Genomic DNA, 20763 nt, shown 5'->3' with positions numbered 1-20763 from the left:
ATATAGTTCAATAAAATACATCACAGTAAAACAACTACATTAGTAAATACAAGAACTGAAGTAAAATCAAAATTTAAGTGAGTATAAACTTAAATAAAACGATTAAAGTACACTTATAGAGAGAGATGTATACTTCTGTGTAAAGCTAGTACCATCATACCACAAAAAATGAGTTTTATCGAAAAATTTGAGTAATTTATGACTTCACTGCAACTCTCACTCTTTACAAAATATCCAGTAGCCGATTGGACCAGTTCATGCCTGACACCCCTGTTAACAGCCTGTGTCTCTTCCCTTGCAGGTGCAGTGTGTAGCCGGGGCAGCACCGAGGAAGGACGCTCTGGGGAGGAGGCGGCGCGGCAGCACGCCTCTCCGGCTGTGGATGTGCTGGGTGGCAACCCCCAGGCTGCACAAAATGTGGCTGGGGAGTCCCCTCGGCATGCCCCGCAGCCGGTCGCAGCTGCCCCGCACCCAGTCCCTCCGCTCACCGATCCGTCCACTGTGCCCCTGCTGGAGAGCAACACCCCAACATTCGCCAGCACGGAGAACGCCCCTCCGACCACCTTGCCTGAGACTCTACCAATCAGTGGTAATATCATCTCAGAAGAGAGTGCCGTCGGAGTTGCAAGATCTTTGCCAGCGTCCCTCACTGAGGACTGCAGTTCCTCTGCTGAGATGCAAAGGCTTCCAGCTTCCCTTTGTCCTCCTGTCCCCTTACAGATTGACAAAACAGTGCAAGAGCTGCAATACGGGTCACAAACTGATAAAGAGAAAAGCCACTCAAACAGTCAGACAAACCAGCTTCCTAGAGAAGGTGCTGGACTTGTGGTTATTACGGGAACAAAGGAAAAACGGTCCATCACCTTGGAATATAAACCAGAGACTGGAACAAATATGGAACTTGGTGGAAAAGAGCACACAGGTGGGAATATTCTCCCACAACAACCCAAATCTCAGATCTGTTTCACAGCCTCATCTCTCTCTGTCCAAGACGCTACGGAGGGTGGGGCTGTGGAGCAGTCCGACAGGACTCCATCTGTCCAAACAAATCAAAGCAGCCATATACCTCCGTCAGGTGCTGCAGAGCAAGCAGGGAGTCTCCAGGACTCGGCATCGCCTGCACTCCTTCTGTCCTCAGCCGAAAATAGAGAGATTAAACAAACTAACCTGTCAAAAACTCAACCCAAAACTATCAAGGGGATCTCAGCTAATGCTAGAGACGTGCAGAAAACGGCTTTTTCGGAGTCAGTTGAACACATTGAAACGCAGCCTCATTCAGCTGAAATACTCGAAGCCGCAAAGGCAAGAGAGCTGCTCCCTGGAATATACACTTCGACTGGAAAAGGAAGCTCGGCGTCCAGCTGCGGTCCCCTTGAAGGAGCGCAGGTGGAGAGTAGCACGAGCAAAGAGCAAGCTGACTCGTCAGGCCCCACAGTGCTGCAAGAGATTTCCTCAAAACCTTCCACCGGACCTGCTCTGTTTGACACAGGCCTAGTTGTCTCACTTCAGGCGGGGGAGGTTATAAAAGCTGAAACATCTCACACCTCTGACCAAGTCGCCTCAACAGAGCTCATCGCGGAGATTGTGCATTCTGCCGACACTCAGGAAATTGTGGTTGTCGGGGAGGAGGCTCATATCACCGGGGCCTGGCCCACCGTGCACCTGAATCAGAGTTACCTTCTGCAGCGAGAGGATGGCAGCGTCTGCGAAGCCGCCATCGTCAACGAGCTGACTTCGGAGATCTCCGCTGGGGAGCCGAAGCTGTACACAGGAAGCGTTCAGACGCAGATGGAGCTGGGCTCTCAACCTGTGGAAGTGTACGAGTTTTGCAGTCTGGTGGAGGAGGTCGCAGAGGAGACGGTCTGTGCCAGCAGTGCTGCACAGATGCCTCATTCTCCTGGATATGAGGTGAACTTATTCAACGCTTTACTAGAAAACTCTGAGGACCTCGAAGCATCTATCCACACAGTTGGTGAAAACAACACCATCATAATCTCCCAGCAGCCCTTGCGTTCAACAAGTGATATAAATCAGGCTTGCTCTAGCAGTAATTTATCCATACGAAACACAAGCATGGCCGGAGTTGAACAGCATTTGGTGTTAGATGCTAACCAAGCTGTTGAAGTGGCACACTCAAGTGCGGTTTGTTTAGTTGAAGTAGCGGCCGTTACTGCTGACTCATTCACTGTTGAACAGGCGGACACCAGCGCGCAAATCGGGACACAGGTCGGTGCTGACCAGACGGAGGTGAGCGGTACTGCTGTGCTTCAGACTGTTGGCCCAAAACAGGAAGCAGAAGTAACAGTTGCTTCGTTATCTCTCTTATCCCCAGTGGTTACTATTACCAGTGGAAACTTGGGGATGCAGGCCCCTGTTGCTGTTACACTTTCTCATATAGGAAACCAACCCTCCCTAAATCAGACCCCAGGAGTCACTGTTGTAAGTGTCGCAAAGCCTGAGGTCTGTGTTTCTGCTTGTGACGGGACCAAAGATTCCCCCGCTGTCACCACAACGGCATCAGTGACTGTTCAGAATGTCGCTATGCCCTCAGTAAGCAAGCCAGTGGCTTTGCGTGCCGCTCCTGGGGCTATAAATCCAACGCTGCTCCTTCTCAAACCGGGAGAAACTCCTCTCCTGAAACACCCACCCTCCTTTTCATTGTCTAAGCAACAGAATGCAGACGGCAAGCTGGCCAATGCCCACGGCTCCTGCTCCTGGTCTGGCACGGTGTCTGAGGAGTGCCTTCCCCAAACAGTCTCCGCTCTTAGCAGCTGCAGCGATCAGACGCAGCGGGCTGTCAATGAATTGTCAGTGGTAGCAGCAGCAGGAGCTTCTGTCAAGCTAGAAAGTGGTAATATTTCTCTTGAACCCGACCCAGCTACACCTGCCACCCCCTTAACGACTACTACAAGCAAACCTGAGGCCTTAACCGTTAGCAGAACTTTATCCCAAGATGTTTCCACAGCAGCTGCTACGCTGCACAGTTCGAACATGCTCACAGCTTCAGTCTCAGCATCCACCAGCCCCGGCGACTTCCCCAGCCAACCCGATTCCATCTACGGGGAGGAAGATGGCGAGGACATTGAGCATGACGACCCTGCGGGAGAAACTGAGGTCCAGGAGAGCAACTCGGGACAGGTTAGCAGCCCAGAAGAAGGCAGTGACGACGAAGCTGACGGCGAAAAAAGCGAGATGACCACCCCCAGCTCGCCACACAAGGTATTTGATCCATTTAAAAAAAAAAAAAAAAAAAAAAAAGGAAACCAAAGAAACCATAGCTTAGACATAGCATTAAGACTCATAGTCATGAGTTATTGCTTGAATGCCAAGGTATAAGAGGCGTCCACAAAACACGAGCACAACTGAAGCAAAACAGCTGATAAATGCTAAATCTTCATCCGGACATCTTGTCGCTGTGAATAAGATGAGATGAACTGTTTATTGGATCTTTTTTGTTCTTTTTATCCAAGTGAGGAGCTTAGGAGTTTCAGAGAGGTTTGCTTCCTAACTGGGTATGACAGAATATATATATATATATTTTAGTGATGTGCAACACTGTTACTGTTGCTGAAATCATTTTTCTGAGCTGTAATTCAGTCCTGAAGAGATGCGTTAATATTTTATCTTGGCTAAGAACAAAAAGCAGTTTTAGTTATCAAATGGTAATCAGATACGCTGGCATGCTTTTTATTTTATTTTAAAAGGACGTCACTCCGCATGTAGTCCATCTTTAATGCAACACGTGTGTGCGCGGTGTTCTTGTATACAGTGATTCATTTCTTTTAAGTTGGCCGCATGCTAAGCCATGTGTGTTTTCCAGCATGGACAGAGCAGGACAGACAGACAAGCACTGTTTCTTAAGGTAAGTGCTGGTTGTCAGACACCCAGACAGGCTCATTTTAACAGGGCATTCATGAGCATATCCCAGGCAGGAGAATTTTAACTCAAGCAGGCATTTCTTTGACTTCAGCTCTTTTATGATTGCATGAGAAGACGGCTGCCACAGACTCGCTCGTGGCCAGTTTGACACGCTTCCTAAACACTTAAGTGCTCTAATCCATTTCATGCATGATGCTTTTGTCTTAGTGAAGCTTAGGCTTTCACCTTAGTTTGTTTCATTTTCTAAAAATTAAAAAAAAAAAAAAAATCCTCTTCATCCTTGTCCCCTTCACTCTCAGGTACGCCAGTGGATTGCAGACAGGGTCACTGGGAATTCTTCTCCTGGATCACCCTCAACCTTCTCCTACCCCGGATCCTCAACCACACCTGACTGGTCCACACCACGGCGGGAGAGGTCCTCGCCTCTCCGGGGTCCCCACGGAAAGTTTGTTTCACCTTCCTCTTTCGGTGCCTACAGTTCGTCGTCTTCGCCGCCAGACCAGGGCTCCTCTCAGCGGTCCCGCAGTGAGCGTCACACCGACATGGCAGAGCTGGCTAAACATGTGAGTGAGCATCATTCAGGATGTTCAGCATTTCGTCCACACGTCCGCGGGACAGTCAACCAGTCTGTCTCTCCGTCTGTGTTTTTTAGCAGTCTTTCTGCTTGTCTAGATACAGTTTTATCTAATTATATCTATCGATCTATTATCAATCTCTCTGACTGCTTGTCCTTCTGTTTACCTCTTTCATCTATCTTCAAATTTCCCAATTCAGTTTTTGTTTTTTTGTTTTTCAAACCGGGCTCTGATATTTTTATATAAAATATTTCATCTTTGTAACCGTCCTGCATATGAAAGTTTTTTTTTTTTTTGTTTATCATGCTTTACAGTTTTATATTTCTTCCACGTAATCCAAGTAAAATCTTAACTTTTATTTTGCTGTAGGTTGTTTCTTGTCCCTCAGTAAGTGGTGCCAGGCAGAAATCTTATGAATTGTGTATGAATCGCTGCTTCTCAGCCTCTCACTAAATCCTCAAATTGACGAAAGCAGTTGCACATCCGAAGATTATTTGCCTCATGTCCGATGCCTTTTAACAGGCTGCTCCAGGAGTCTGAAATGTAAATAATCAAAACAAATCACTTTGAATGGCACAGCATGCATTTTTTTAACCTTCTGGATTCTTAAAGGAGAGAAAATTGGACCTTTTTTACTAAAAAGACATTTCAGTTTTGTGAATAGACGCAGCTTTTGATCCATTTCCCTATTTAGCTGTCGGGCAGTTAAGTAGTTAATTGTTATTTTATGTCTGCTTTGAGTAATTTAAGAAAAGCTCAGGAGAAATTCAGCACTTTTTAAAAACTCCCCTGACATCCTTTTGACTTTGATGGTATACTTTACATGATTATGCTGGAGCGCTCTGCTGAACAACCTTTAAAAACTGTTGTGTTCAAGTGTTAAATATAAAGAGCTCTGTCCTTTGTACTGTTTACTTGCGTTACTTTTTGGGAACATCACGGTTTTTAAGAAGAAACGTCTCAATCAGCTCCTCCTCTTTTGTGAAGCAAGTGAAGCTCTGCTGATGAAGGTCACTATATGACAAACAGGACAAGGCAACAAAGTGTGTGGATTTGAAAGCAGGAGAAGAAAGATGGAACATCTTGCAGCCTTGTGACTGTGTGAGACAAAGTGTGAGGTGTGTGGAACAGCTTCTCTGCTGCAGTTTGAGTGCTAGGGAGGGATATTGTTATCGAAAATGTTGCACAGGTGCAGCTCTTTTGAAATTAAACAAATATTTTCTCCGACCGATGAGAGCCGTTCACCAGAGTGCCACTATTTTTATTTTTTTTTGTTACTGAGACAGATAATTATGAAGTAATGAATCCAGAGTGTACCTAAATGAGAGGTGCAAGGAGAACCTTTATTTTTTTAAATGCCAACCCGGAGGCTGGCACCACCATGGTTCCCTCTACACACACCAAGTGGGATTTCTTTTCTGTTTTTGTTTCAAGGTTGTTTTGGTGTTATTGCATAAAACTTTGTTAAAAAAATGTTTTGGTCAATTTGTGAAGATAATCTTCACAAATTGATGCCATTAAGTGAAATCCTATGAGATAAAAGCCACAAACAAACTGCCTTTTGTTCAGCTCTCTTTCCATATAATCTTTCTATTTTCCTTATAATGCCAATATATGGCACTAGTATCTAAAAAGACCTGAAAATGGGGTTCTCAAAGCTTTGATAGACCCATTTCTATCAAGTGAGCCTACATCAAAAGTGGGGACCGCCTCTAAGAGTCGAAAGAACTAGGAAAAGGTTCCTCCGGTTTGAAAGCACCTTTGAAGATGCAGTGTAGCAGGAGATCAGTATTTGGCATTTCTGAATCAGCTAACCCCCACCTTACTGTTTCAGAGCCAGGAGTTTACTGACTTTTTGTTCTTCACTTTGTGCTGCAGGAAGCTGACATCGAGCATCGAACACAGGCACTGAAGCGAGAGGGCTTCTGGTCAATGAAGCGACTCACCCGCCTGACGGAGCCACCGCGGCCAAAGGTTCACTGGGATTACCTGTGTGAGGAGATGCAGTGGCTCTCGGCTGACTTTGCTCAAGAGAGGCGGTGGAAGAGAGGCGTGGCCAGAAAGGTAGGACGTGCAAATCATCACAGAGGTTTGCTTGAAGTTTCACACATTCATGATGCTAAGAACAGGGGTGAAAAGTGCGCTCCTGTATTTTTGATGGTGGATGTTGTATATGTTCTAAATGTGTTCTGTTGATTTGTTGTTAGGTGGTGCGGATGGTGATGCGGCACCATGAGGAGCTGAGGCAAAAGGAAGAAAAAGCAAAGCGGGACGAGCATGCTAAAATCAGACGAGTCGCCTCTTCTATCGCAAAGGAAGTCCGGGCTTTTTGGAGCAGTGTAGAGAAGGTACAGATGATTCCCTGAAACCAAGCAAACAGAACATTCTGCTTCTCTGTTCAGCGCCCGTGTTTGTTCGGGTTTATGACAGAAATAACATCCACTTTTCACATGAAGTGCAGTCCTGCTTCCAAAAACGTGGCAGTGTAATGTTCAAGGCTGTAGCTGAATAAAAACTAAAACGAGGTGGGGATCAGGAGGCTTTGGCGCACAGATTCTGAAACTGCAGGTTTCGTCACTCTCCTACCAAAATTCACTGAACCAGCAGCAAAAGACCAAAACTACACTTTTGAAAAACATCGTAATGAATAAATTCCCTCTTAGTTTTGCTGTTTTGCTTCCACCACGATAAAATTACACCTCTTGCACAGCTCTATCTCTCAGCGTGCTTTGACGCCAATTTACCATCAAACACCTCTATTTTCGGTATTTTTTTGTTTGCCTGCTACACACCCAGCTACCGTTGTGTACAGTGCTGTCGGCTGCCCCCCTCCAAAAAAATGGCCCCTGACAAGACAGCCTAATTTCTGTTTTTCAGTACTGAAGAAATGTAAACTTTCACACATTATACTAAATTGCAAAATGCTCATCTGTGTCTCCAATAAAACGTTGGCACTACATACAACACGACGCAACACAGTAACTTAACTTAGTAATAAAATGAAGAATAAGTGTAAATAATAAACAAAACAAAAAAAACACTGGACAGTTTGGACACACATTTAAAAAAAAAAAACAAAAAAAAAAAAACCCAAAATAATTTAAATTAAACTGAAAGTGAACCCTTTCATATGAGCAAAACTCGCTCTGAAAGCTGGCTGAAACTGAAAATAAAACTTCAGAACAAACATATACGATAGAAAATGGCACACGAAGTGATTAGTTTTTATTGGGCTCTTCTTTTAACAACACTCTGGGAACCTTTGGAGGATATCAATTACCTCAGTAGGGGAAAACCAACGGGTTTTCTAATCTATGCTCGCTATCTCATGATTTCAGCCGCTCTGCTCGTCCCGTGTCATATTTTCTTTGGTTCAGAACAAGCTTAATATTTTCACTGGTGCGCTTGGGTCAGTTCAGCACCTGGATCCTTTTTCCTGCTGAGCTATTGTCGTTGTAAAAATGCAGAATGTGTTTTGGTATTTTTTGCTAAAATAAGCAAAGCTTTAATTTATAGTAGATGCATCTTTTTGTAAAGTAAGATGTAGTTTGCAAACACTTGGAATAAACTCTTGTGAATCTTCCATCTTTTTCTGGGATGTTCAACCTTGTTAGTTGTGAACTGATCTAGTGCGTGTTTTCTTTAGTATTACATTTTTTTTTCAGTGTTGTTTTTCTAATTTAAAAACACACACACACACACACACACACACACACACACACAAAAAACTTTAATGTGTGTTGCTGACATTATTTTAATGGTCTAATTGTTTGTTTGTTTGTTTGTTGGTTTTTAAAAACCAACAAACAAACAAAAAGACCCCCACAGAGCTCATAATTGCCCTTTAAAAAAAAAAAAAAAAAAAAAGTTTTTGTTATTTTTGAACTAAATACAGTATGTAAATCTAAGTCATCAAGAATTTCGGTTGAATTTCACCCAGAGTAATCCGACTACACGGCTCTTCTTGATGTTAAAACATGCAGCTTGAAACCTTGAATTGAACTTTTTATATTGTAAACTCAATTAAAATACGAGACCCATTTGAGATTTTATGCCGTTTTACCCAGCATCGCAACTTTTCTGCTTATGTGGGGTTTTCTTGTTTACTTTTTAAAAATCATGTGAAATTCCCAGCTGTTCTCACACGCTGTCTTATTTGTTGAACCTGAAGGTGGTACAGTACAAGCAGCAGTCCAGGCTAGAGGAGAAGCGAAAGAAGGCGTTGGACCTTCAGCTGGACTTCATTGTTGGCCAGACGGAGAAATACTCGGACCTCCTGAGCAAGTCCTTGGCACCCATCAGGCCTGCTGAGACCGTCGTGTCTCCACAGAAATCCCTGCCTAATCCTGTCGAGGAGGATGGTGAGAAGTTTTCCCTTTAAAGAAAACCTTCTTCTTATCGTTAGTGCTCACTGCCACCATGTCGCAGACAGCTTTCAGAGCTGATTCACTGGTTCAGACTGGGACGTTGTCATAGCTACACACCAGTGAGCGAATCTTCTCAAGCATTCAGAGGTAAACTGTTTCATAGGAACAAAAGGCGTTCTTCACCGTCAAGGTCGCTACATCTTTGTAAGATTAAACCGCATTTTCTGCGAGCCCTCTCTGGCTGATGCACCTCGGCTTGGTTTAACATGATGAGAAGTCAAACATTTGTCACAGCAGTTACACATTTTTATTTTTTTTGGGGGGGTGGACCACATCCAGAGCGCTGTACCTAATGCTCTTTGGCAACCGTCAGACTTGAGACCCATCAAACCTGTCAGACTTGTCTGCCGCCAGTATTACCGTTGGCAGCTTATTCCTGAAGCACTGAGGTGAGCAGCTTAATCTGAAGCTGTGTTTCAGTCAGAGGAGGAACAGACGTAGCAGTGGTTCTGATCCCACCTTCATTTCATTACCAAATACGGGTTTGTTGGTGCTAAAGTGCGAACATAGTCTGCTTAGCTGTGAAGAAGCTCACAGCACTGAGACCAAAACTTAAATTTTCCTTCTGCCTGTAGCTGAAGCCTTGCAGTAGCTCCAGCTGTGGCTTTTGTGTGTTAAAATCAAAATAGGAGACACAAACCAATAAGTCTTTAGTTAAGAAAGAGAAAAAAAAGATAGGTAGGTAGGTAGGTAGGTAGGAATAGAGCAACAACAAAACCCCCCCACCAGACACAACAAACTGCTGCTCTTAATCAAGACATGGATTTACATCAGCCTATTCTAGAAACTAAAATAACATGTTATATTTCAAACAGTGTGTGCTTATCATACTTTTGCTGTTTCTTTTATCTGTGACAGATAATCTGAAAGATATCTAATGTATATAAAATGCTGTCAATCATTTTTATGTTTAAAAAAAAAAAGTTCAAATGGCTGCATATTATTTTATTTTTTTTTTTTTTAAAAACCATTTGACACATTTATGCCTCTGTTCAAATTTAGTCTAAATCAAACTTCTGTTTTTTGGATTTATAATACTGAAAGTATTTTCTGCAGACTTGTATTTAGATTAGTTAAACATCTGTTGTGATGTTTTGCATGACTAACAGGCTGAGAGTAGCAATATTTACTGCTGCAGAAGCTTCAAAGCAGAGGAAACTGTATAAGTGGGTATGATACACAAATAAAGCCACTGAAAACAAGTATTCCTGTATGAAATATATTTGCTTGAGGGTTTAAAAAAAAAAAAAAAAAAAAAAAGTAAAATCCTTGTTTCAGTTTGCAAAATGCTTGGACTGCGTGGTTCCCATTCATCAACTATCCTCACAGACCATCTGTAAAATGCAAATAATCCATAAAAACTTCTTTTAAAAAGTATATTTAAGCGTATATGAGAGGAAATTCAGTCTTTTTCAGTGTGTATGTTTGAGATGGTGTTTTTTTTTTTTCTCTTTTTGACTTTGCAGTTTGTCTAACTGTGTTCTTCAGAATAAAGTCTTTTTCCAATACCAAACCCTTTGTTTTCATGCAGACAGAGACTTTGAACCTCCCTGTGAAGAGGAGGATGATGAAGAGACCATAGAGGTGGAGGAGCAGCAGGAGGGCAATGATGCTGAGAGCCACCGGAGGGAGATTGAACTGCTGAAGGAAGAGGGCATGCTGCCACTGGACCAGCTGCTCAGCAGCCTCAATCTGCCTCAGGTAGGTCCACAAACCAGAGGGCAGTGATTGTTTTCTGAAAAGAACAAAAGTACTGCAACCATCCAGAAACAGACCAACTTCACAGATGTCCTCAATTTAACTTGGTTATCTAAATTTGTGGTTTAAATATTTATATCTGAAAAGTTGAACAGCCTACAACTTGAGCTACTTTGTATTAGAGATGGACCGATCCGATATTACGTATCGGTATTGGTCCGATACTGACCTAAATTACTGGATCGGATATCGGAGAGAAATAAAACATGTGATCCAATCCGAAGTATCACAAAATCACCTCACAAAATGCGCTACTTGGCATAACCCAGCTCAGTGCATCGTATCAGTATGTGTCACGTGATAGAGCGGCTGTTGTCTGCGAGACCTGTCGGTGGTTTGGTGGAGCATGTGGAGCCTCGCTACATGCTTCCAAACCGCGGCATTTCATCTCAGAGAAAACTATCCCAGAGAAGTAAAGCAAGTGTGTAAGTGCATCTCTGAATGTTTGCATAGTATTTCCACGTTAAGCTTAACAACTGATATATTGAGCCATAGCTGGACTGACCATCGGAGTTCCATATTGAGGCGAAAAGGAAGCAATTTGTCCATTACTTCAGCTACAATGGGGGAAAAAAAAAAAGGGCACAAAGCTGGAGTTATTCTGTCTTTGCTGCACAGCTGCCTCTTCTCTCATTCTCTCCCCCTCCCTCCCCTGTTGCTACTTCAATCATGAAACTGATCAATGATCAGCTGGTTGGCTTTTCTGTTGCAAGTCCCGTCTCTCTTGTTTGTTTATCGCCCACCGTTTGGATATGTGGTGAGAGGGAAACATAAAAATTAATCCAGGAGATGTTCTTACTGAATCATCAGCTGAACAGTGATGGACAAACAGGATTACCTTTTATGTGAATGAGTTGAAGGGAAGTTATGAACTGTTTCTGAGAGACAAATAACACCAGGATCCTTTTCTACGTAGCTGACAGCTGGTAACTTTGCAGGGGCGGATCTAGCAAAGTTTTGCTAGGGGGCCAGGTAGGGCATTAACAGGGAAAGGGTGGGCACAAAAATACTTTTGTTTGTTATTTCATTTAAAATGACTAACTTTTAATAAATAATTATCTGAATCTTACAACCAAAGTGGTCATCTGATTAAATGTATAGAAATCCATTATTGTATATAGTAACTGTTAAGTCTAATATACAGTGGGGCAAAAAAGTATTTAGTCAGCCACCGATTGTGCAAGTTCCCCCACTTAAAATGATGACAGAGGTCAGTAATTTGCACCAGAGGTACACTTCAACTGTGAGAGACAGAATGTGGAAAAAAAAATCCATGAATCCACATGGTAGGATTTGTAAAGAATTTATTCGTAAATCAGGGTGGAAAATAAGTATTTGGTCACCTCAAACAAGGAAAATCTCTGGCTCTCACAGACCTGTAACGTCTTCAGTAAGAAGCTTTTCTGTCCCCCACTCGTTACCTGTATGAATGGCACCTGTTCGAACTCATCATCTGTATCATCTGTATCTGTATAACTCCAAACTCCGCCATGGCCAAGACCAAAGAGCTTTCGAAGGACACCAGGAAAAGTATTGTAGACCTGCACCAGACTGGGAAGAGTGAATCTACAATAGGCAAGCAGCTTGGTGTGAAAAAATCAACTGTGGGAGCAATCATCAGAAAATGGAAGACATACAAGACCACTGATAATCTCCCTCGATCTGGGGCTCCACGCAAGATCTCATCCCGTGGGGTCAAAATGATCATGAGAACGGTGAGCAAAGATCCCAGAACCACATGGGGGGACCCGGTGAATGACCTGCAGAGAGCTGGGACCAAAGTAACAAAGGTCACCATCAGTAACACACTACAACGGCAGGGAATCAAATCCCGCAGTGCCAGACGTGTTCCGCTGCTGAAGCCAGTGCATGTCCAGGCCCGTCTGAAGTTTGCCAGAGAGCACATGGATGATACAGCAGAGGATTGGGAGAATGTCATGTGGTCAGATGAAACCAAAGTAGAACTTTTTGGTATAAACTCAACTCGTCGTGTTTGGAGGAAGAAGAATACTGAGTTGCATCCCAAGAACACCATACCTACTGTGAAGCATGGGGGTGGAAACATCATGCTATGGGGCTGTTTTTCTGCCAAGGGGACAGGACGACTGATCCGTGTTAAGGACAGAATGAATGGGGCCATGTATCGTGAGATTTTGAGCCAAAACCTCCTTCCATCAGTGAGAACTTTGAAGATGAAACGAGGCTGGGTCTTCCAACATGACAATGATCCAAAACACACCACCCGGGCAACAAAGGAGTGGCTCCGTAAGAAGCATTTGAAAGTCCTGGAGTGGCCTAGCCAGTCTCCAGACCTCAACCCCATAGAAAATCTGTGGCGGGAGTTGAAACATCACTGCTCTCGAGAAGATCTGCATGGAGGAATGGGCCAAAATACCAGCTACTGTGTGTGCAAACCTGGTAAAGACCTACAGTAAACGTTTGACCTCTGTTATTGCCAACAAAGGTTATGTTACAAAGTATTGAGTTGTATTTTTGTTATTGACCAAATACTTATTTTCCACCCTAATTTACGAATTAATTCTTTACAAATCCTACCATGTGGATTCATGGATTTTTTTTTTTTCACATTCTGTCTCTCACAGTTGAAGTGTACCTCTGGTGCAAATTACTGACATCTGTCATCATTTTAGGTGGGGGAACTTGCACAATCGGTGGCTGACTAAATACTTTTTTGCCCCACTGTACACCCTAGTAAGCTATAGTACTTTTTCCTTTGGGAAGGTACCATCTGTGCAGTCTGCAATTCTGTTGAAGAAAGATGTTCAATCTATTTAATTATTGTAGAAAAATAATTGATTTCTGTGCATTTGTTTTTACACGTGCATTAAATTAAAGTTGATTAAGCATTGTGAGGTGGGGGGTGGTTCCCTAATATTTTTGCTGGGAGTTGGCAACCCTATTTGTTAGGTTGTTTAATATTTCTGCTAAGTGCTCTTTAAGATACCAGAATAGGGATGATGGTGGAGGTTTAAGTTTATTAGATTGATCAGTTTTGCTGAACTATAAATTATTTTGGGTGCAGTGTATTTTTTGCATACAAGTATAACAGAATAGCTTTAGTGTTTTGTTTTTTAAAACTTGAGTATGAACTTATACAAAATGTAGCAAGATATTTATAAAAAAAACTGTCTTATTGATTACAAAATACGCTATATATTGGACTATATTGGACTTGGAATATTTGTAGGAGAGCAGCTGATCATATTGCTCTCTTACGTGTCACAAACTGCTTGGCCAGTTCAGTATTTTCAGAAAGGAAACGTGAATTAAATGATTGAATTCATTTAAGAAAGATTCGAAACAGTTGGTAAACACTGACATTATCACCCACATAAACAAGCTGGTGAGCTGTAGCTGTGCATTTGATTTAACAGTAATGTGTTGTATAATTATTCATCTTCATTTTCACTTCAAATTAATTCCAGATGCTGTCCTCTCACTGAGGACTTATTAAGCTTTATTATTTGTTTTTATAACTCATACAAGTCTAATTATGGGATGATTATACCTGAGTAAACACGCTGACACCTCTGTTAAAACGAGGTTAGCTGATAATGTGCAAAAGCTGAAGAAAAGCACATGTTTTTAATACTGACCACAGATTTCATGTATCACTGAATCACGGTGTTACGCAGGACCAGGGCTCGGACGAAGAATGCTCTGATGAAACGTCTTCATCAGAGGCGGGGGAGGAAGAAGACGGGGAATTCACTGCCAATGAAGAGGATGGTGAGATTGCTCCCAATATAACCTCCATAAAAACAGAATGAGACCTTTTACTGGATTTTTTTTTTCTGCTCATTTTTTGTTTATCCAAGTTCATTTTTAATTGTCAAGAATTTGTTTTTCTTCTTCTGTGTTCACAGCTGAGGATGAGGAGGACACGATAGCAGCTCAGGAGAAGGTGGAAGGAAATGTAGATCATGCAGAGGAACTCGATGATTTAGCCAAAGAGGGTGAGGGCTTTATTTTCTACTGGAAGTGGTGCTAATTCATTGCATTGACCTGAGGTTTTATGAAGTGTTTGAAGAGCTTTCTGTCTCTTTAAAGAGGAAAGCAAGCTTGATGACACCTCTGCATTGCTGCTCTCTTTCTGCCTTTTTTAAAATTCTGTACATATGAATGAAATTTCATTCATTACTAGCTGCTCCCTGGTCTAAAATAAGAGGCTGCAGACCGGATCCTTGACGTGTCTCTACTTCCCTTCCAGGCGATATGAGCATGGAGGAGTTGCTGGAGAAGTACAAAGGAGCGTATGCCTCAGACTTTGAGGTCCCGTCTGCTTCTGGCTCTAAAGCGAGCTCTGATTCGGAGGTGTCTGGGGATGAGGAGGTGGAGACTGAAGAAGATGAGAGTGATGTGGAAAGTAACACTTCTTCCTCAGGTATTAAACTGCTCATAAAGACCCAAAATAAACTGTTTATCTCCCTCCACTCTGAGCAGAAGCTTTCAGAAAATGTTTTCCTTCTTACGTCTGTTTCAAGTTTGTTTTGCTGCTTTAATTTATTATTAATTCATTAATCATTTCAAATGTTCTCCTCTCAGATTCACCAGGCGACAGTGCTGAAGATGAGGAGAGCGAGAAGGATGAGGAAGAGAGTGAGGAGGAAGACGAAGAGGAGTGTGGAGATGAAGGGATGGAGGTTTTGCTGAAGGAGGGAGACAGCAGCCCGTCTTCCTCTGGCTCGCGGCCAAAGAAGGAGATCAGTCACATTGCTGCTACTGCAGAGAGCCTGCAGCCCAAAGGCTACACTTTAGCTACCACAAAGGTCAGTCTTTAAATATTAAAAATGTATATTTCAGTCATTTTATCAGATGGAGGAAAAGTGTAGATTAAACTCTTCTGCAGATCTGAGTCACAGTTGTTTCAACTTTCTCTACAACTTAAGGTCAAGACCCCCATTCCATTTCTGCTTCATGGCACATTACGAGAGTATCAGCACATCGGTCTCGACTGGTTGGTCACCATGTATGAGAAAAAGCTAAACGGCATTTTGGCTGATGAGATGGGCCTCGGCAAGACGATCCAGACTATTGCTCTGCTGGCTCACCTCGCCTGTGAGAAAGGTAACAGACTGCGGCTTCTTATATGTACAGAGTTACAAAACTTTGGTTGTTGGAGTGTTATTTGTGATTAATACACTGTCCTGTTTCATTTGGTGTTATTAGGTAACTGGGGCCCTCACCTCATCATCGTCCCCACCAGCGTAATGTTAAACTGGGAGATGGAGCTGAAGCGCTGGTGTCCAGGGTTTAAAATCCTTACGTATTTTGGCAGTCAAAAGGAGAGAAAGTTAAAGAGACAGGTACTCAGTTTGCTGGTTCTGCAGGCGGCTCATTTTCCTTTGTTAGATGAGTGTGATGTGCTGCTTTGTCTGCTCTCATTTACTTTTAGTCTCTCCCTCCTGGCTTTACTGCTGTCATCTGTGATATACTGCAGATTGTTCTTGTCAGTCTTTAACTCCCCGTGTTACTTATCTGCTGAGTCGTCTTGTTTATCAATTGTTTGTTCTTAGTTTGCCTGCTGCTTGACTTACTCTTAATAATTTTGTTTCTCCTTACATACTGCTGTCTTAATTTTGACTGTGGCTTATTTACAGTGATGTAGATTAGTGTGTATCCCAGGAAAAAACAGAGGCACTGATCCAGCTTTTATTTATTTATATATATATATATATATTTTTTTTAACTCAAAAGTACAGTTTTTAAATTTAATGTTGCTGAAACAAAAGTAATTAAAAAAAAAAAAAAAAAAAAAATCTCAGGGCTCTCAAAATTTCAAAATCCCTGGTAGCTCTTCGGGCTGGGACTCTTCAGTTTTTGGTAGCCCAAAATAAATGTAAGTAGCCTGAATAAAAAATAGAGCAATTTTTTGATTGATGTTTTGTTTCCTGTTTTGTTTCCTTTACAATATTATACATTAAAGTATAATATTGTAAAGGAAACAAAACATTAATCAAAAAATTGTTGAAAAACAAATTACAACATTGTATAAAAATTACAATCATCAACTCAAATACTTGGTTCTAATTGAACAGAAATTTCTATGAACTTGTAAGAACTGTGTAGGACATGAATCAGTCTGTGTCAGATCCTGAATTTGAAATTTCCACTGAAGTCACGGGTAAGAGACAAGTGGAACCAAGATTGAGGCCATTTGCTTTTTGACGTTTGCAAAGACTGCTAAATTTTGCCAGTGGTAGTTCACTCTTTGCAACATAGTACGTTGTTCTAAACAGATTTTTTTAGGTTTATTTTTAGTATGTTATTTGCAATTGGTGTTTGTTCTGGGAAAGATATTGCAGACTGAGCAATAATGCATTTCTCATGGGTTCTAATGGGGGCCTTTCTTAAAATGACTGGTCCCAGTAACAAAGGCGCTTGTCGACTCAGAAATCGAGAGAAAACCAACAACACACCCGGCAGAACATGTGCGCATTCGCTGACAAAATAAAAGACGCGCACCAGATAAGAAGTTGCAACGCGCGTTTGCGTCCATATAAAAAGCACTGTTTTTGTCCGCTAGAGTGGGATTTTCACGGCACATTCCGCACCACATCTCTGTACCACATCTCTGTGCGTTCATCATTTGTTTGAAGCCAGCTCACCTCCTGCAACCACTTTTCCGAGAATACGTGCTTCTTTTGTGGTTCGGACTCCTGACATTTGTTTGGAGGTGGAGGAACACCAAAGTAATTGCTTAAAGGAGCTTCTTCGACATCTTTAAGAGTTCTAAACAGATGTCTGTCCTCCTCCAGAAAATCTTATGTATGCAAACACGCGTTGCAACTTCATATCTTGTGCGCGTTTTTTTTTTTTTTTTGTTGGTTTTTTTGTGACAGCGAATGCGCACCTGCGGACCACTTATGTGCATCCCCGGTTATATAGCTCGTCATATTAAAGCCACAGAAATTCTTTTGTCCATGAAACCATAAAGCTGCACTTTCTTTTTGCCTTATAGTTTGATTTGTCATAACTTTTCCGTTTTGTGGTAAACTTTTCTTTGGCTGTCACTTCTTCACCCTGACCTGTCTTATTTGGCTCAGCAGAACTAAAATATATATCCTGCTGCTTTTACTTACACACACACACACACACACACACACACACACACACACACACACACACACACACACACACACACACACACAACGGTCAGCGATTCTCTGCGCGATCAACCTCTCATATGTTTAAGCTTGCTGCGGGAGATTTCACTTGTCATGTTTGCATAGTAAGCTAACGATTGATAATACCATGTCAGAGGAATTGGTGCGCAAATTATCATCACTCACCAATCAGTGCTGTCACTCTCTATGCACAGTTCGCGCGATTGCAAAGTGAAAGCAAAAAACAAGCGCAAATTCAAACGCGATTTCAATATGTCACATATTGACAGTGGCTCACCGAAGCCAATGACATAATTACCCAGCTACATTTCCGAAAGAATGCAAAAGCATTGACATATATTTTTCCTTCCTACAATGTCGCTAGCCCCGGGATGTCAGGCAGGCGATTTTGCAAGCCCTGTATCTGATTGAGGAATCACTCATCTTTGGAAAAGAGAGTTTATTACAGAGAAATGGCTCTTTCCAAAATAAAAGCTATACTATACGCTTCTTCTGGGCTATATTCTCAGCAGCATATTGTAGCGGGTCAGGGCTGTTCCGGGTTCTGTTTGTACAGTTATGTTTTGTTTATGTTGCCATAGTAACGGGTGACGCCCTCTCGCTACGACGGTGTGTCCTTCCGGGGTCAGAGGGCGCCCTGTGTGTTGTTGTTGTTGCTGTGCGGTTTCCGCGATGAGCAGTTAGCTAGCGGCAGTGTTCTTCTGCAGATGTCAATAAACGGCTGTGCTCCCTGGCTAGCTCACGGGAAGCAAGACCAAACGACACCTCCGTCTCCTCCTTGTCTGAGCTCGCCACATTGGTGTCAGAAGTGGGATGATGGTGGCACCCCATGTTCTGACCCGAGTGACTTTTTCCCCCGCCGGTCGTGACCGGCCGGTGCGCCAAAAGAAGGCACCTGGACATTTGCAGGACTTTGTGTGGGGTAATGGGGTCGTCGGGGACGACTGACCCCTTAGGTGGGGGCTATGTATTGGGTCAGGGCTGTTCGGGGTTCTGTTTGTACAGTTATGTTTTGTTTATGTTGCCATAGTGACGGATGACGCCCTCTCGCTGCGACGGTGTGTCCTTCCAGGGTCAGAGGGCGCCCTGTGTGTTGTTGTTGTTGCTGTGCGGTTGCCGCGATGAGCAGTTAGCTAGCGGCAGTGTTCTTCTGCAGATGTCAAACGGCTGTGCTCCCTGGCTAGCTCACGGGAAGCAAGACCAAACGACACCTCCGTCTCCTCCTTGTCTGAGCTCGCCACAATATTAAACATATCAGGTCCCCATAAGGAGAATCATGTGCTAACGGCTGTCTAAATGACTCGGGTAAAGTTTGTAGCATGCATACTTGTTTTTTTTTGTCTGCTTCCACTTGTCTTTGCACTAGGATGATGTCAGCGTAAATGTGCAGTCATATTCGTTGTGTTCCCACTAGTGCTGTCAGCGTTAATCTCGTTGAAATGTCGTTAACGCCACAACACGGCAAATCTCCGTTAACGAGCTACCCTTGATCGCCCCGTGCATGGGGCTAGACAGCCAACACGTTAACGAGCTAACTGCGCTAACACACTAGTCCCCACCCTTGTAATTGAGGATTGCGTGGCACATCCAACATACTGTTTTACTTTAGGCCATGACGCGCTTACCTTCAGGGTCATACCTCACATGAAAACCAAAATAATTCCAAACGCCAGATCTGAATGAGGGTGGGGGAGGTTCAATTTGCCATGTTGCAAGGAGAGCTTAACTTCTGTCTCGCTAGCTTGCCCTGCGCTCTTCCTTCTGATGATGCTGTCTGTGTTGAACGCTCAGTGGATCTGCGCTCGACAGTGCAGCCTAGGCGGAGTAGTCGAACGCAGATTCACTGAGTGCTCAACACAGACAGCATCGTCAGAAGGAAAGTTGATAAAATAAATTACAAATTTTGTATTGTTCGATACATATGCGTACCGAACCGAAAGCACTGTATCGAACGGTTCAATATCGATAAGTTTGGATATCTGGGGTTTGGGGTTTCTGCTGATACGAGCACTGATCTGATACCAGTCTTAAATTAATAAGCTGGGTTTCTCTTTGTGAGAAAGAGATTCGGCAATCGCTCTTTTATGTGAAGGACAACATTATGCTTGCCTCAGTCAGGTTTCAGAGCAGCCAAAACATGAAAAACAACCTAGCACAGGGGTAGGCAACTCCAAACCTCGAGTGCTGGTGTCCTGCAGGTTTTAGATTTCACCCTGTGTCAACAGACCTGAATCAAATGATTAGTTCATTACCAGGCCTCTGGAGAACTTCAAGATATGTTGGGGAGGTCATTTAGCCATTTGAATAGGCTGTGTTGGATCAAGGACACATCTAAAACCTGCAGGACACCAGCACTCGACGCCTGGAGTTGCCTACCCCTGACCTAGCACAATAAAGTAAATCTCTAAATCAACCAAAATCTAACTAGAATCCAATAAGGAGTTTAATGAGGAAATCCAACAGAAGATTCAGGGATTCCTAACTTTAAAAACCAAAATGTAATAAATTAAAATGTCAAATAATCTAAATTTACTGGAGTGGTTTTAATTAGTAAAATAATCCAGGGTGGGACCATTAGTAACATGGTCCTCCTAAAATCCAAAGACAGACATGCTAATTGTTGATTCTAAATTGGTCGTAGATGAGGATGTAAGCATAAATGTCCTGTCATAGACTGCTGACCTGTTCAGGTTTTTCTCTACTGCAGCAGGTTTAGGCCCCCAAGTTTGATAAATGGTTAAGATGATGCGTGGAACTAAACTAAGACTGTTTATTTTATCCACCTAATTTATTTACATTCTTTAGTTCAGCTTCAACAGTTTGTCTTCATTTTTGATACAAGCCACAACACAAATGTTTCAGTGATTGTTTAAATTTCAGGAGTGCAGATACTGCAGCAGTTTGTCAATTAGTTTCTTGTTCACACTTCTTCCTTTTCCTTTTTAGCACTAAGACTGGGGTATTTATTTATATTTG

The 20763-nt window shown here is 42.7% G+C and overlaps 1 protein-coding gene across 3 annotated transcripts in view; it reads left to right on the top strand.

The window, feature by feature from the left end:
* Window positions 1-20763, top strand: part of srcap (Snf2-related CREBBP activator protein) — a 40266-nt gene that overhangs the window by 2363 nt on the left and 17140 nt on the right. For all 3 annotated transcript variants that reach the window (XM_026178028.1, XM_026178029.1, XM_026178027.1), the window contains exons 3-14: window positions 302-3219; window positions 4179-4442; window positions 6333-6518; window positions 6662-6802; window positions 8626-8815; window positions 10413-10582; window positions 14296-14389; window positions 14527-14616; window positions 14871-15044; window positions 15206-15429; window positions 15550-15727; window positions 15830-15966. In XM_026178028.1, coding sequence (XP_026033813.1) covers window positions 302-3219; window positions 4179-4442; window positions 6333-6518; window positions 6662-6802; window positions 8626-8815; window positions 10413-10582; window positions 14296-14389; window positions 14527-14616; window positions 14871-15044; window positions 15206-15429; window positions 15550-15727; window positions 15830-15966 — 4766 coding nt within the window. The remainder of the gene's footprint in view (window positions 1-301; window positions 3220-4178; window positions 4443-6332; window positions 6519-6661; window positions 6803-8625; window positions 8816-10412; window positions 10583-14295; window positions 14390-14526; window positions 14617-14870; window positions 15045-15205; window positions 15430-15549; window positions 15728-15829; window positions 15967-20763) is intronic.

This window comes from Astatotilapia calliptera, chromosome 8 (assembly GCF_900246225.1).
Source record: "Astatotilapia calliptera chromosome 8, fAstCal1.2, whole genome shotgun sequence".
Lineage (NCBI taxonomy): Eukaryota > Metazoa > Chordata > Actinopteri > Cichliformes > Cichlidae > Astatotilapia > Astatotilapia calliptera.
The sequence above is the reverse complement of the archived record's forward strand: the minus strand, read 5'-3'. Positions and strand labels throughout refer to the sequence as shown.